General features: G+C 36.2%; 1 protein-coding gene across 5 annotated transcripts in view; it reads right to left on the minus strand.

Moving 5' to 3' along the window:
• NALCN (sodium leak channel, non-selective) overlaps nt 1-18,338 on the minus strand; it is a 3,563,801-nt gene that overhangs the window by 623,049 nt on the left and 2,922,414 nt on the right. For all 5 annotated transcript variants that reach the window (XM_044071239.1, XM_044071242.1, XM_044071240.1 and 2 more), the window contains exon 23: nt 13,328-13,384. In XM_044071239.1, coding sequence (XP_043927174.1) covers nt 13,328-13,384 — 57 coding nt within the window. The remainder of the gene's footprint in view (nt 1-13,327; nt 13,385-18,338) is intronic.

Consider the following 18,338-nt stretch of genomic DNA (forward strand, 5'->3'; position numbering starts at 1 on the left):
AACAAAGCTAAAGGCTAATGACTTGAAATGTAAATAAATGTATCAGGCATTATTTAGCTGTTTCTGAAATTAGAACAAAATATTTCACACTCTGTAATCAAAAGGTAGTCTAATGATCTGTACAAACTATCCTGGTAAAGCACATCAAAACCAGGATTATGTCTTCCTCTTCTTAAAAAAAAAATCAAAAATACTGACACGTCACATAAAAAGGCTGAATATGTTTAACACATCAGCGGGACACACTTTTTGTTATTCTTTAAGTCTACAATGCTACACCAAATAAAAAAAAAAAACATTTATTTGTACATGTGAAGTTATCAGACTTGTTCAAGAATATACACAACAGTATCGTTTGGGTAGATATATAGTTTATGGGTGAGACACTTGCCCTCATGCCAGGGAGTGTATGGGGAGCTTACTCTCTGGAGAAAAACTGTGTTTTATTACCTTGGGAGTGCCATTGCTTAGACTAGTTTTAGATGTTTTGGACTCAAATAATCATATGCTAATTAAATGAGATATGATGATTCATAATGCATGCCACATAACATCAGAGCTGTCTATTCATGGTCATGCAAATAATCATATGCTAATTAAATGAGGTATGATGATTCATAATGCATGCCACATAGCATCAGAGCCGTATATTCATGGTCATGCAAATAATCATATGTTAATTAAATGAGATATGATGATTCATAATGCATGCCACATAGCATCAGAGCTGTATATTCATGGTCATGCAAATAATCATATGCTAATTAAATGAGATATGATGACTCATAACGCATGCCACATAGCATGGTCATGCTTCCTTTACACTTATACAGTAGGTATCTGTGTAAGCATCAGCACAGATTACATTATCACTTTTACACTGACATTTAGCTTGATAGCCATATGCATCTCAAATGCCATTCCTATAAATAAATAAAGAAAGAATTATGGGTCATAGCATCAAAAATAACAGATAAATAACAGAAAATAACAATCAAAGAATTCACCGTTTGGTCTAGTTCATTTTCTCTCTTTGGAAGATTGTGACAATATAAGAAGACTTAGTTGTATTCCTGTATTTGTATCACATCTCAATGAAGTATAGTAAAAAAAAAAAATTTCTTATCCTGCATTCATCCCACAAGTGAGTGGCACTCAGAATGTGAAGAGGATGCATTGCTATATTTCTTAGGATCATACCAGGTTAATGAACACTAGGGTCATTATAAGCTTAGCTGTGCAACCCAATCCAGTTTTGTCCCAGAGTTTCTTGGATGCTTATATGGTGGAGGTATGTTAGTAAAGCGGTAGCTAAGGGTTATGTGGAAGGGTATGTTATTTGGAGATTAATTTACTGTAGACCTCTGTCAATCAGAGACATGGGGGCCATGTCAGGAGTAAATTTGTAATTTTCCATTCAATGATGAAGGTTTTTTTTTGAACAGGGTCAGGGATGAAGTCTGCTTCACATAGAAGGGCAACTTATTCTATAGCACAAGGGATCCTTTGAGACATATATCAGACTTTCCAGCAGGTTCTATTTATGTTGCAGATAAAGTTCAGGTCCTTGGATCTAGTATTTCTGCTGTTCTTTGTTTTGTGGATATGCAAGAGATGCATCAGAACTGGATCCAAGTACGCCTTATACGCATAAATAGCCTCTCAGTAACCTGTAGGAGACTGTGTACAGAGATAGGACCTTAGGTGATCTGTGCAGGACAAGCTATTCATACCCTGGATTCTCCTGTTGGGGAACCTTTGAGAGCATTCCAACTGTTGCAAGATCCTGGCTAGGTACATGCCAAAGTAGGCGCTGTACTCAATAATGGGTCTGATAAGGGCTGAGTGGAGTAGTACTTTTACTTCCTTGCACCTGGATGCCATACCCTTTTTTATGAGTTGAGTGACACAGAATGATTTTCTTATAATCTTGACTACATGTTGGTCGAATGCCAGATTACAGTCTGTATATGTTTCCAAATCCATAAACTGTTGGATCAACTCTTAGGGATGTTTTATCAATGAAGTAATTAGCTTGGGTGGATGCTTTTCCTTAAGGGCACTATAATGCATTTCTTTGCACTGAGTTTTAGTCCATAGCTTTCACACCAGTCATTTGTTTGTGTTAGTATCATAGGATCATAGGAGGTTACTAGGCTAAATGCACTAGGGCCCTTACAAATCTAGCCAAGTACAACTCCTGTTCCTAAGAATATCAAGGTATTAAGCAAAACTAAGTCAACAACTACTGCCCCTGTCCAAGAGGGACACAGTTGAAACTCCCGGGGTGAATTTGTGGTTTCCCATCCAATCATCCAAATTACATTTGAATAGGGTAAGCTAGGGGGTCTGCTTCAACTGAATTGAAAGTTTGTTCCAGAGGGCAGGTAACCTCTGTAAGACATAGCTGTCTCTCCAACAAGTCCTGTTGAAGTCACATACTTGGTTGAGTTCCCTAGAGAAAGTGCATCTTATACCATTTGATTTATGAATATGCAACAAACTTTGTCAGCCATCGGTCTTTTGTTTTAGCCTATACATCTGAGAAGTAGTTTCCAAACAGATTCCTGTGGAACACTACTGGTTACAAGTCTGCTGGTGGAGGTAGCGTCCCCTATTTTGACTGTGTGCGTTCTATCAGTGAGACAGTTTGCAACCCACCTGAAAATTGATCTCCAACTGGGTGAGTTTATCAATGATGCTTGAGTGAGGAATAGTGTCAAAGGCATTGGCCAGATCCAGGTAGGCCGTATGTGCAGATTTGCCTTTGCCCAGAGCTTAGGTGATTGTCTCAAAAAATTCCACCAAGTTCAAGAGGCAGGATCTCCCTTTAATGATGCCAAACTGGGTTGAGTCAAGTGTTTGGAGGTCTCCTATATCTTTGTTGATAAGGTCCATGATTATTCTTTCCATAGCCTTGCAAATTAGGCTGGTTAGACTTATGGGTCTGTAGTTCCCAGGGTCTGTGGAGGTGTCCCCTTTATGCAATGAGATGGTGGTTGCTGTTTTCCATTCAGCAGGTACAAAACCAGTGCTTAGACTGTGGTTAAAAAGAGCACCAGTGGTGTAGCTAGTTCCAGTTTTAATTCATTTAGAATGCAGCCTGGGAAATTATCAGGTCCCATAAATGCTGTGTTTTTGGCTTTGGCGCAAGTATTTACGACCTGCCCCTTTACATACTAGGTGGAGGCCAAGTGGTGGGAATAGTTTGGTGGAGGTGTTGCAAGGACAAGAATGACAAGTTTTCACTGAACCTGTCAGCTAGCAGGTTGGCTATTTCTACAGGTACAGTATATGTGGTGCCATTAACAACCAGTTCTGCGCAGATCTGGGTTTTTCCTTTAAGGTTTTTGAAGTAGCTAAAGAAGGCCTTATGTTATCCTTTGTGAAGGAGGCCAAATTTGATTCATAGTTAGCTTTAGAATGTCTTACAAGGTGTCTTATTTGCTTGTTTAAGCTGAGGAAGGAATGATTCCAATTCAGAGACTGTTCCTTCCTGCTCCTGGACAGCAATTTCTTTCTCTTATTGTATAACCTGTTAATGGTGGATGTCCACCAGGCAGGCTTGTTCTTTCTTGAGGATCCTGTTTTTATCCTATCAGGTACAGCTGAGTCAATACATTTGTATAGATGCTTATACAAGGCATTGATGTGAATCCCAATATAGGTTTCCCTGCCATCAGTGAAGCTATTAAAGCCATCATGTATTTGGATATAATTGGCTTTGGAGAAGTTTTTTAATTCTTTTTACTGCTAATGGGGGATTAGATGTTATTGTTACTTCTAATGAGACTGATTTGTGATCAGACCTCACTACAGAGGGCTGCACACATGGGGTGGTGCAACAATCACTCATGTTAGTGAGCAACAGATCCAGAATGTTTGGGCCCCTTGTGGGTATAACAACCGACTGGTCCAGGGCATTGGAGGTAATGAAGTACAAGAACCTGTGGGCAAGTGTGTTACTACACATATAATAGGTTTAGTTCATTTTGGCATTTGAGAAGTATATGGCTATCAAGCCAATAGGCCCTGCTGTAGGATGTTGATGTCATGGGGGAAACTATGATACCTCCCAATTTACAGTCATCTGCAAACTTGGTGAGCCAGGGCCTTTGACATTAGCCTTGACTTCCAAGAAACAGAAGCCAACAGGAGCAGACCCAACAAAGACCTCTGGTGTACTGCTCTGGTAACTGGGCTTTTGGTGGAGATGGTCTCACCAATCCTAACTTCTTGGGTCTTATTTGAATGCCAGCTGTCAGTTCGGCAAGTTATATAGTGATTTATGCCTAGTTCTAAGAGTTTGTCAACAATACCTGAGTGGGGTACTGTATCAAACACCTTGGCCAGGTCAAGGTATGTAGTACGCACCATTCTCTCGTCAGCCAAAATCATGGTTACTCTCTCAAACATGTCTACCAGGTGAGGTAGGTAAGACCTTTCCTTAACAAATCCAAACTGGGATTGGTCCACTGTCTGTAGGTTGCCAATGTCCTTGTTGATCATTTCCATGATATTTGTTCCATGACTTTGCATTTTAGACTTGTCTGATTCAAGTGGTCCTGCTGAATCATGTTTTAGAGTATTTAAGAGGCAACCAGGGATACTGTTGGGGCTCATTCAAGCAGTGCTTTTGCCCTTAGTGAATGTCTACAGCAGCTGCTCCCTGTTGATAGTTTGGGGGACATACATTTCACAGGAGGTGGTGCATGGTGAAGTTAGAGCTAAATTTATCAGCCAGTAAATTTGCTAGGTCATCCTGGACAGTGAAGGATGTGCCACTTACCACCAGTTCTGCACACTGCTGAGTATTACCTTTAAGATTCCTGACATAGCTGAAGAAGGCCTTGTGATTGCCCTTAGCCAGGAAGGCTACTCATACCTTATAACTGACCTTGTTGGACTTTATTAGACTTCTTAGTTTCTTGTTTAGTTGAATAAGAGAGCTCTTGTCTCTATGAGAGTTGCTCTTTCTGATTTTGGCCATGACTTGTTTCTTTTGTTATATACCCTGTTAAAGTAAAGATTCCACCAGTGTGGTTTTTTTGGTAGATATAGCAGCCTCAATGCAGCCATTTGCATGTTTGCACAGGATTTCTGTAAATAATTCTGCATAGGTAGCTGTGTTCTAAGAGTTTGGGGGAATAGTGAATTTTGACAAACTGTCATAGTTTGCTTTAGTATAGTTCCTAACTGTTAGATGTTTAGTTGGGTTTTCTGGGTTGATTTTTATTTTGAGGGAGACAGCTTTGTAGTCCAATTTCTCAATGAGGAAGTGACATGGTGTGGAGAGGGAGGGTGCAATGCTCTCCCATGTTGGTGAGTACTGGCTCCAATATGTTTGATCCTCTGGTTGGAGAGTACACTATCTGGTACAGGGTGCTTGCGTTGATAAAGTCCAGGAAACATGTTTGTGAGTTAGAGGCAGTCTACAGAGGGATAGTTAAAAGCTGCCCATGAATAGGCCATTTTGCTGGTTAGTGAGCACCTCTAGTAGGTTTAGGTAATAGCTGTGAGCTTCATGGGTCATAGAGTACATGACAGGGAACCTGGTCTGTGGTGTCTTGGATGTGGATGAACTTCAGGGCATCATCCTGTTTAACCAACCTAGAGTTGTGTTTGCTGCTAGACCGAAATATTTTGTTACCTTTAGCTCATGTCTGGGCTGCTGTTGGTCTAAATGTGTAGAAGGGCTTCCACTGCCTGAGTACTTTCTGCACCTTTAAACCAAGTCTTGATAACAACACAGAAGTCTACATTCTCCAGAATGAGAACAGCTTGTAGGGTGGGGAGTTTCTTGTTTTGGCTCTAGCACTGAGCAGTAACACCTTATGGTTGCTTTGAGTTTTTTTTTGCTATGTTGGATGTTTCATCATTTTCACATTGCCTAAAAAAGGCTGTGCGGGGATGAATAAAGTTGTAGCCAATATCCAAAAGCCCATTGGGGACAGATGTAGACCATCCTTGGCAAAACAAAGTGGTCTGTTAACCATGTTCTTCCATGCTGAGAGATGCTGGATTACCCTGGAATGACACCAGAAACTAGGCCTTATTAAAATCAATTATTTTTCTGCTCAAAATGGGCCATCATCCTTAGTGATGGTTGAATGCTGCTCAAGCAAGGGATATACCTGTCTGAGACACATATTCAGAGAGATCCATAATATCTCTTTTCATATAGTCTAGTAAAGTATGTCTCAGGTCATTTGCACTCACATGGGCTATGACAGAATCATATTGGTACCTATGGTGAGGTGACATGAATATGTGCATGATATTGTGGACCCGAGCTCCAGATAGGCAACTGACAGTTATCTTCTCCATGTCAATCCTGGTGAGAGGAGAATCTGTGTGTTGTACAATAGAATCCCCATTGATAAGAATACTAGGTAAAATGTCTGCTTGCCTTATGGGCTTTGATCTTGGGGGATCATTGGATGTAGGCTTATGTGTAGTGTTACATGTTGCTTTTGGTGTGTGCTTTAGTGATTGCTGAGTAGTTGTTTGGAAAGGTTACTTTTAAGTAACAGCACGTGTGTGTGTGGGTGAACAGTAAAGGGTATTACAACTGCGAATCTAAAGGTTTAGTATATTTGGCAGTTTGTATAAAATGTTCCTCCTTTTATGTTGGAAAGACTGAAAGAACCCTGAAACGACGTATATATGAACATCTGTACGAAATAAAAAAAGAAAAGGAAACAAATGCACTATTTAGGCACTTTAAAACCTGCTCCGAAGCAAAATTTCAATTTTTTGTCCTTGATCAAGTAAAATGGGATATTAGAGGGGGTCTCTGGGAAGAGATTATAGCTTATAGGGAAATGTGGTGGCAGGTGAATTTGGAAGCAAACAAAACACCTGGATTAAATGAGTACATATCAATTTTGCCTTTACTAAAGATGAGATCTGCTAAGATATAAAACACAGTATTACAAAATACAAAGTGTGTTTATAGGAAGTCGACAGCAGATGGCACTAGAGTAAATATGAATGTGAAGTAATGGTGTAAAATTCCCTAGTTAGTATGAATGGAGCTGTTTTTAACATTAGAATTTTAATTATTTAATTATTATTATTATTACTATTTATTTTTTATTTACATTGGTAAAATATGAAGGAACAGTTTTTAATGATGGTTATTTATGAAGTTTTTATGAATTGATTTTTGAAGTGTATTCAACAATAAGGGCAACATAATGAATTATTAATTAGATTAGAGGCTTTATTTGAGGATTTTGAAAGTATCTTGTGAATTGATTGGTTAATGTTTTTTTTAAACCAGTATAAAAGATGTATGTTTCAGTTTGAAATGGAATCTGATGAAGTCCATTTATGTATTAGAAAGGCGTTCATGCTTTTGGATTTGGTGCATTTCTATTCGTGTTTCTGTGTTCGTGTTGGGTGAATCAATTTTTACATTAAAACTGAGTTATTTGCAGTCGAGTCTCCTGCGTCCGTTTCTGTGGATTGGTGATTTTGGTTCGCTACATTCTTCTTGAGTTTGGTGCTTTTTAGCGACATGGAAGCGGAGACCGAGGCAAAAACCCCAGGAAGCAGTGATAGTGGGCAGTCGAGGAAGCTGGTAGGACAACTAACCGAGCTGATCGATTTGCTCACACCTCTGTGTAAGACTTTGGCGAACAAGGAACCCGATAATGCGTGGTACTTGGTGGATGAGCAAGGAAATGAAGCGGAGAAGTAAGCGGAAGAGGGTTAGAAGGAGCTGAAAGAATGGTAGCAGATTTGATCCTGGAGATACCCCTTTTATTTTTCGCGTAGACCCAGAGGAAATGGCTTCAAAGGACTTGCTCAACAAAAGCCAAACACAGAAAGGTCGGGCTTCTACAGGTACTGTTACAAAAAATAAACCGACTGATTTAAATGACTGGTTAAAAAAGCAATATACTTTCAAAGTCATGGGTGGCGTGAACACAGACTCTTACAGTAAAAAGGTTGATAATATGTACGATTTAATGCATAAATATAAAACTATAGTAATAGAAAATGCATATTTAACTGAATGCTTGAGAAGGGATATTGTACCTAAAGGTCTGAGGACCTGGAAATATCCGAATAATGTTCAAATTGGATCATGTTTTCACAAGGAATTGTTGTTAGTATTTAACAAATGTGGTTTGGAAATTGTCAAACTTATTATTAAAGAAAATGAAAGAAATTTGATAAGCCTCCAATTACAGATAGATGCCCTCGATGCTTTGATTAAAGATGACTTAATTTTTAAAGTTAGTACAGAAAGAAAGAAATATTATGATATTCAGGAAGAGGTGGAGGAGAAATGTAATGCCTTAATAAATAGAAAGATGGATAAATTAAAGAGGGACATACATGAATATGAAATTCAGACTTGTTACCCTAAACCCTCCTTTTATAGGAATAAATATCAATATAATTATAATGACACCAAGAAGAGAATAGGGAAACCTAATGAAAATTATGAAGACCGGCTGTGGGCTGACAATGAATATGAAATGGAATTTCCACCCCTGGGTGAACATAGGGGGGAAAACAGGTCAGAAAATAGACGGAATGAAAATTTTCAACATTGGGGGGGGAGAAGGGGGAGGGGGAGATACTAGTGTATGGTACCCTCAGTCCTATAAACAATGCTACACAGGAAACAGTTAGTACATATATTGAGACGAATGAGAGTATAGATGTAGGCACTACAGGTGTAAAGGTTAACCTAAAAGGAGAGGGGATGGGTAAGAGTATAGAAGTAAATGGTAGTAGGTACACTTCCGATGGATTCACAATTTACAATTTAAGTACATTAGAGTTAGAATTTAACCATTTTAGGTTACTTGAAAAAGGTTTTAAGTTTATACCATCTATAAAAGGAAATTCTACCCAAACATTAATTGATATGAAACTTTTTGTTAGAAAAATGAATTTAGAATTATTATTTTACAAAGAAGGTATTAATTCAAATGTAATTGATAGAGGTAAGCAGGGGAAACAATTAATAAAAAAATCTGTATTTAACCCACCTATACACACACAGTTAAAGAATTTTGAAAATATTATGGAAAAAGAAATTAGAAAAAAGGAGAAAATTATGAAGTATCAAGGGACCCATCAAAATTTAAACCCAAATGAATACCACATATTAGAAGAACTAAAAATTAACAAGGATATTAGGGTAATGAAGCCCGATAAAGGTGGGGGGATAGTGGTGATGGATGTTATGATATATGAAGGAAAGATGAACACAATATTAAGGGACGAAGTTAAGTATGGAACAGTGTCCAGGAATGAAATTAATACAGCCTACAAGAAAATTGATAACATTTTGGAAAGCATGGTGTATGAAAATCTTATAAACATCAAAACATTAGAATTTTTGAAGGTGGATAAACCAAAGGTGCCCGTGATATTCGGTATTCCGAAAATTCACCCACCACTGAGACCTATTGTCTCAGCGGGTGGGTCCAAAACTCATACTCTAGCCAAATACGTGGATTTTCAAGCAAAACATGTATGGCAAGAGAAGGAAGTAATCTTGAAAGATTCATGGGACCTGTTGAGATGTTTGAAAGAGGACAAATACCATGACGACCTAATCCTAGTAACTATTGATATAATTGATTTATTTGGGTCCATCCCATATAGCGCAGGAATGTCTATGTTTGAGGAAGAAATTTTCAAAAATAAAAAATTGACACATGAAGAAAAGGTGGTGTGCACAGGCTTAATGGACCTAGTGTTGAAAAATAATTTCCTTACTTTTAAAGGGGAATTTTTTCAACAGCTACAAGGAGTAGCAATGGGGGCAGCCTGTGCACCCACCTTTGCAAATATAGTTCTTGCGAATTGGGAGGAACAATACTTACTAAAATCCCCCTATGCTGTCAATTGGACTCTATATAAAAGGTTCCTTGACGATATTTTAATTTTTTGGATAGGTGGTATGGAAAAATTAAAAGATTTTATTAAATATTTAGGGCAGACTACAGAGTTTTTACAGTTTACCTATAATTATTCATTCAAAATTATTTCATATTTAGACGTGGAAATTAATTTGGAAAACAAAAGATTTGAAACAAGTATTCATAGAAAACCCACATATGTAAATTCTTTTTTACATTTTAATAGTGCCCATCCTGTATATACTAAGAAAAATATAGTGAAAGGACAATTTGTAAGAGGGTCCAGAATGACAAGTGAGGATGATAAATTCAGAAAGGAATGTGACCTATTAGAAAAAATGTTTTTGGATAGGGAGTACCCAGTAGAATTTGTTAAGGAAATAAGAGAAGAAGTGGAAAAAGGAAGAAAAGATAGATTTTTTCCAATTTTGGGTATAAGAGAAGAAAAAAATAGAGAAATGGAACAGGAGGTGAATTTTCAACAGGCACTTGTCCTTGAATACAACTTATTAAATAAGAACATAAAAAATGTATTTCAGAAGGAATGGGATAGGTTTAGGGCTATAAGTGACTTGGAAGGATTACCAGTATATCCCCCTAAGGTAGTATTTAGGAATACTATAAGTATTAAAGGAATTTTGGAAAAAAATAGGAATAGTATGGAAAGATTAAATGGAGCAAGGAGTAAAAAGGGAACTTTCAGGTGTGGAAAATGTAAACAATGTGAGTATTTAGTTAATAAGGAAAAAATATTTATAGAAAGTAGAGGAAAATGGGTGAACAGTAAAGGGTATTACAACTGCGAATCTAAAGGTTTAGTATATTTGGCAGTTTGTATAAAATGTTCCTCCTTTTATGTTGGAAAGACTGAAAGAACCCTGAAACGACGTATATATGAACATCTGTACGAAATAAAAAAAGAAAAGGAAACAAATGCACTATTTAGGCACTTTAAAACCTGCTCCGAAGCAAAATTTCAATTTTTTGTCCTTGATCAAGTAAAATGGGATATTAGAGGGGGTCTCTGGGAAGAGATTATAGCTTACAGGGAAATGTGGTGGCAGGTGAACTTGGAAGCAAACAAAACACCTGGATTAAATGAGTACATATCAATTTTGCCTTTACTAAAGATGAGATCTGCTAAGATATAAAACACAGTATTACAAAATACAAAGTGTGTTTATAGGAAATCGACAGCAGATGGCACTAGAGCAAATACGAATGTGATGTAATGGTGTAAAATTCCCTAGTTAGTATGAATGGAGCTGTTTTTAACATCAGGATTTTAATTATTTAATTATTATTATTATCATTATTTATTTTTAATTACATTGGTAAAATATGAAGGAACAGTTTTTAATGATGGTTATTTATGAAGTTTTTATGAATTGATTTTTGAAGTGTATTCAATAATGAGGGCAATATAATGAATTATTAATTAGATTAGAGGCTTTATTTGAGGATTTTGAAAGTATCTTGTGAATTGATTGGTTAATGTTTTTTTTAAACCAGTATAAAAGATGTATGTTTTAGTTTGAAATGGAATCTGATGAAGTCCATTTATGTATTAGAAAGGCGTTCATGCTTTTGGATTTGTTGCATTTCTATTCGTGTTTCTGTGTTCGTGTTGGGTGAATCAATTTTTACATTAAAACTGAGTTATTTGCAGTCGAGTCTCCTGCGTCCGTTTCTGTGAGTTGTTTGGAAAGGTTACTTTTAAGTAACAGCACGTGTGTGTGTGTGTGTGTGTGTGGTAAACAGTATGTGTGAAGAGTTAGCGTGTGTGTTTTTGATAACCTTACTTGCAAGTGAGAATTTCGCCTTCCGGGAAGTTATGTATGTACATCTCTCATATACTGTGTTAGTTTCTTTAAGGATTAAACGTTCGTCTGAGTACATTAGACAATTGTTCCAATTATCTATATACAGTATGGTAATAAACAGGAAAGGCCTTTTGAAAGATACTTAGCCTTTCTTTAGCCTTCCTTTAGCTGCATGTCTAATAGTTCTTTGTGGACTACAGGAGTTTAATACCTTCCAAAAGCTGTAGAAGTCAATGATTGCATGTGGCACCAAGAGTATTTTGTGTATTTCTGCTTTTCATTAAACATGTGTGTCTTTATCAGACAGAAAGCTCTATGCATTTGATGCACATAATTTCAGTATATTGCTGTTTTCATGGTAAGGAAGTGATACCTGTGACTGGATGTGGAAAGCAGATAAAGACTGTTTTCCTCTAAATCTGCCAATTCTTGACTTACTTATAAACAAAATTCTTATTTCCCTTTTTGGCATCCTTACTAAATGTTCTATTTCCAGATAAAAGATTAAATTTTATATGTGTTCATTAGAGGTCTCAAAAGACATTTTAGGATTATAAATATCACAGTGGATATTTGTAAAATTTTCACAAAAATGACATATAAAGCTAAAGCAGAAATTATAAGAACAGATTTCTCTGTGTGACAATATTTCATTTAAAAGAAATGTGCAGCTGAAAGTTCTGCATCTGCTTGGGAATATTAAATATACTAAAGCATAGAAATGTGTACAGCTGTGCACCAGCAAACCAGCATCATATGCACAGACACAGTAATAAATTAATAAATAAATAAAAACATACAAAATGATGCAAAATGATAAGGTAAATTCAAAATGTCTGTGTATTTGTTCAGCACATGGTTAAAATCTGATATCTACTTTAATTAACCTCCCAAGCAATTATTCCTCAAATATATCATATATTCTGGTGGTATCATGGCATAGAGGGATGAAGCTTTGACTACAAACCAGACAATTCAGGTTTGTCAGACAATTCAGGCTTGTCAGGCAACTTAGGTAGTGGGGCATCTGATGTGGGGTAAGAAAGGAATGATGAAGAGGATGACTCCTTGCCCTTGCCTAGGTGGAGAATGATGGGACAAAGACATAGGAGAAATTAATTAGTTAACATGGTCATGGGGTGGGGGTGGGACATTGAAATGAGGACAACAATGCAGGAAAATGCAGTCCCTCAGGACACTCCATGCAGTGCCCATCTGAACATGTAATATAGCATGTCACAGAGTTAAGGTATTTTCAAACCAAGAAATTTATGAAGAGGCCAGTGCATGAAGACTTCTCTCTCTAACCATTCCTGTCCCAAGTCTCAGGTTAGCACATAGATTTCCCCTCCCTAGAAAGAGAGAGAGGACCCATCCAATGAAGGATTGTGTATTCTAATATTTTGAAGTCCCTGAGAAGAATGGAAAATGTACATTAGAAGATTTGATGTTAGTGCTGTCAATATGATCAGAGATATGAAACACTGACAAAACAAGAGCATAAAACAATATTTTGTTTAACTACATGAATTATCCTGCATATCTTATTTTGAAATCACTCTAAAATAATAATAATAATAATAATAATAATAATAATACAAAATAGGTACTTACTACAGTTGATGATATTTGGTATTTTTCACAGCACCAGTAATTGGGTCAGTTTTGGACCTAAAAGATATTTACATATCAAATTATCCATCAAGAATAGATAATTTATGCTTAGAGAATGCTACTATTAATCCATGTATACTTATATTGTTATACATACATGTTCATATATATGATATTCTTGATTTAAATACTTTAGCTTAATGCTCAAGACTTATTAATTAAATGTATTATATAACATGTCAGCAAAGAGGTCTTCAAAGAACCAAGCTGCTACCTGCTGCGTTTCTAGTATCTGTGATTAATTTCTTGTTCAAAATATGATGCACAAGTACAGTGCTACAACATCAGAGATCCTAATTATCTCAAGAGATGAGCTGAAGAAATAAATGAGCCTTTTTTCTAAAATATTCCAACAAAAAGCATATTCTAGAGAGAAAATGATTGTAAACAAATGTTTCTCAATGCTAATATTTGTAATTTAAAGCTATAACTGACAAGGAAAAATAGATCTAGATCATCTGAAAAATGGAACTATGATGAGTGTCAAGTCATCACAAACTAGTCATCAAAAACTGTACTCAATGAACTGTTCTTACATAAATCAGAAATAAACAAGACACTATATACAGTAAAGAAAAAGCTAAAGGGTGAAAGCAGAACACACTGTTTTTGATGAGGGAACTCTTACTTCTCTACCCATATCCCTTGCTACTCTGAGATCACATAATCACAGAGATATGATATTTTCCTTAATCCATGCCTGTACAATCTGAGTCTATAATACAGTTTTCACTGACAAGATTTTTTATGAATAGCTTTCAAGAATCAGATTGTGTCAAGTAGTTCCTCAATAAGGTAACCTGCTGCCTGTAAATACATTAGTGATTAATTTTGAATTACAATATAGTAAGTGGGCATCACAGTGAAAGTTAATATATCTTTGCTTTGCCTTTGATTCAGATTCTGATACTCAAAAGCTCAGGCTTTAGCAGAAGAAAATATCCATATATCAAAAAATTAGCTTTTTACCTGGCTGCTGAACAGAATTCCATACAATTCTTTTAATTCCAATACAATGATCAAAAAAGATCTTGTACAGTCCGGTATCCAGCTGATTCACACACCAAGTAAATTCACACAGCAATACAATTCTAGTAGACTTCTTCTTCTTTTGGCTTTTCCCGGTTAGGGGTCGTCACAGCGGATCATCTGTCTGCTCATGATTGGCAGTGGAGTTTTACGGTGTTGAGTTGCCAGCTCGGCGCCCAACCTTCCACAGAAGGCACACACATGCACACACTCACACCTAGGGCCAATTTAGAGTGAACAATTCACCTACTGCATGTCTTTGGGATGTGGGAGGAAACCGGAGCACCCAGAGAAAACCCACGTGACCACAGGGAGGACATGCAGACTCCACACAGAAGGCACCCCAGCCGAGAATCGAACCGGAGAACCTCTTGCTGTGAGACAAATACAATTCTAGTAAACTATTTTCTCTAAAAAAAAATGTTTTTCTAAGTTATATTCCCTTAATGGTACCATGACCTGCAGATCAGATTCAGAAATCACAAAGGGCACATCTACGTTTTGGTATAAAATGGATAAAAAGGAAAAGAGTAATGATGGTCCTGCTGCAGTTTGAATGAGATGATAACATTCACAGACACATGAGCACTCACATTGATAATCTGCTACAATTTTAAAGAAAGATGCCTAATCCTGAGGGAACTTCTATATATTTTTCTGTGGCATAAAAAACAAATAGCTCATAAATAGCTTACAGATTTTAAGCAGTTGTACACCTGGGATTTGGAAAAGGATAAGTATGTATGTATGTATTCAGAACTGAGAAGGTACAGCTAATCTGTTAAGGCAACAAAGGTATAATCTATACTGATATAAACAAAGCAAAAACATGATATCTGTGTGAAACTTTACATGAAGCATGCACAATAATAAATCTGTCTACAGCAAGTGTTTGGGGTTACCTCAAAGGGACCTCAAAAGAAACTGTTAAATCTTCATGAACAGGAGATGGAAAAAACTGATATTGTTCTGCATACATACGCATGTACTGTGTCATGTGATGTATGTCACCATGAAGTCAATAAACATATGCACAAGGAGACACTGTTATATCTTTATGCTGTTTAATGTACATTTTCCTACTGAATTCCATTACTTTTATAAGGAGATGAAGCTATGACTATTCTACTGAGCTTCTTCATTATTTTATTTCTTTCTCTTATTGTTTGAAAATTACTGACCATTAGTCACTTGACCATTTTATAGTAATTCTATGTAATCATCTTAGCATGCATTTGCATTATAATTCAGAGAAAGTGTTACTATCCTGCTCTGGTGTCCATGTACATTATTAGAACTAACCATTAAAGTTGCTTTGGTGTACAGCAGAAAATAACCAGAGACTTTTAAAGTACAGTACAAAAGGAACAGTTTTTCAACAGATAAAGTAAAAATATCAGACAAAAAAATAAACGTTTCGTCTGGAGCAATGTTGAAGGTTCTGTATGAACTCCAATATTGAGAGACTTTAGTTAAGGACCCCTAGCTATGTATCCCAGTTAACATAATTATCTTATACATGCAGCTATTCAACTGTATAAGGCTTAAGCTGCTTTTAATGTTATCTTTTATGCACAGAACTTCATCAGATGACTTTTAGGAATTGTCAGACTGGCACTAATTGAATGAGTTGTTTCTGGTTAGAGATCAATCTTAAAATTCATAATGAATAAAAATACATTTTAACAGATGATACAGATATTTTGACAAACCCAGTCTGCCTCTTTCCAAATTGTTATATAATCTGTAGTTCCTGCTTATCTACAGCTTATTTTTTCCTAATCCACCAGAGTATGTTACCTTAGATATTGGCCATGCATTTTTGAATTCCATCACTGTTTCTGTCTTTTCTAATTGCTTTAGAGCATTGTTTCAACTATCTCTTATCCTTCCAGTGAAAAAAAATATTATTTCAAATCTCTGCTAGTCGTTTACCTTGCAACTTCAGATTCTGAATTCTTGATTTCCAATAGCTGCTTTTAGGATAGCACTCAAGCAGATTATGTAGCCGCGGTGGTGCAGCAGTAGCGTTGTTGCCTCACAGCAAGAGGTTGTCCCATTTGACTCTCAGCTGGAATGTAGGGAGTGCCTTCTGTGTGGAGTCTGCATGTCCTCCCCGTGGTTGGATGGGTGTTCGAAAGACATGTGTAAATGGGCATGCCTTCGCTGAAGGTTGAACGTCAAGCTGGCACCTCGGCGTTCGTGAAAATCTACTGCCAATCATTAGTGGACTGGAGTTCCACTGTGACGTCCCCTAACCGGGAAAAGCTGAAAGACAACAACAACTCAAGCAGACTATGTAGGGGGTATACAGATGTGCTAGCTGTCACCAGAAGATGATTTCCTCTTCTGATTTGCATATAATGAGGATACACTCACAAAATATGGGGAATAGTTTGGTATATCTGTAGAGAAATAATTAATGTAAAATGAAAAAATAAAACAAGGTATCAAGTGTAGATGCTAGTGACACTCCTACCCAGTGTATGCAGAGGATTAAGAAGAGAAACACACTTTCATTCATAATTATCTATAACTTAAATCACTCACAGAAAAGGCCATGACACTAGGAGCACAGCACAGAATGGGATGAGCATTAATAAGCTGTGCACAGTTTACCTTGTTAAAAGTGTTAAAGTATAACAAAATGGTAGTCTGTTAAGACTTCATTATCTGTATAATTAAAAACACCATCCGTCAGCTCTTATAGAACTTTTCAGGACATTGGAGAAAAAAAGAAGTTGTGAAAATCGATGAAAATCAGAAGGCAGGGATGGTGAGGGGAGATTGAAAAGCCTGATTACTAAAAAGTTTTTCAAGGTCAGTTTAAAAAGGTTTATATATATATATATATACATATATATATATATATATATATATATATATATATAAAAAGCAGTTAATGTCTGTTTTTTCCAGGTACTCAGATTTCTTCACATCTTTCAAAGGCATGCGGCAGGTAGATTGATGAATCTAAATTGCCCCTAGGTGTTTGTGTGGTGTGTATGTGATGCAGATTAAAGGCCCAGCAATCTACTTCCATTCCCTAATGGAGGATTAAATGCCATTAATGGCAGTGGTTATTCCCAGAAAACAACAGAAGATGGATCCAACTCATAAGCATGGATGGATTATAACATTTTATGCATAACATCCATATGCGCCTTCAAAAAACATGCAAAGACACTATCTCTGGCAGGGTTTCTGTCTAGAGCAATACCTTGAATTTTTTTTTAAGAATCTATGTTGACAAGACCTTTCTGAATTGAAATGAAGGAATAAAATGTGACAAAGGGTTATGGGCAAGACATTTCATTTGTGTGGAGATGACATACATAACAAATAAGTTGTAATAGAGTCACATATTTCATCGCATAACAACATAGTATGTACAACAGGTTTCTATAAACAAAATTTACAAATGTTAACCAAATGTAGCACAGCGTTGCGGGTCCACAGAAAAATTTTATTAACACAAAGACATGAGGTTAAGCGCTTTCATCAAGTAAATTGACTTCATCAGAACAAGTAATAGTAAAAACATTGAAGCTTAAATAACAAACAGTTTAAATTCATTGGTTCAATATTAACCAATACTGTGCTTAAAATACCACTTCTCATAATAGTAAGCAGTATATGCATGACCAAAAAATGAATAATTAATTAGTTAGATTCAATATAATAAAAAATTCATTTCTACAAAAACATTTCTCTACAAAAAATATAGAACAATGTATGGTACATGTATATGTACTTTCCTAATGGTGAATAAAAGACACTATATGTTAATATGTATTAAAAATATACACAAAAGTTATATAAAATACATATTTAAAATTAAAAGTAAAATACTTTATCAATACCTAATGAAACAGCCAGTTAAACTAATTCCGCCTTTTCTTTCAATATAGGCATTATAGAA

This window comes from Protopterus annectens, chromosome 5.part0, assembly GCF_019279795.1.
Source record: "Protopterus annectens isolate FY-2018-M chromosome 5.part0, PAN1.0, whole genome shotgun sequence".
NCBI classification, from domain to species: Eukaryota; Metazoa; Chordata; order Ceratodontiformes; family Protopteridae; genus Protopterus; species Protopterus annectens.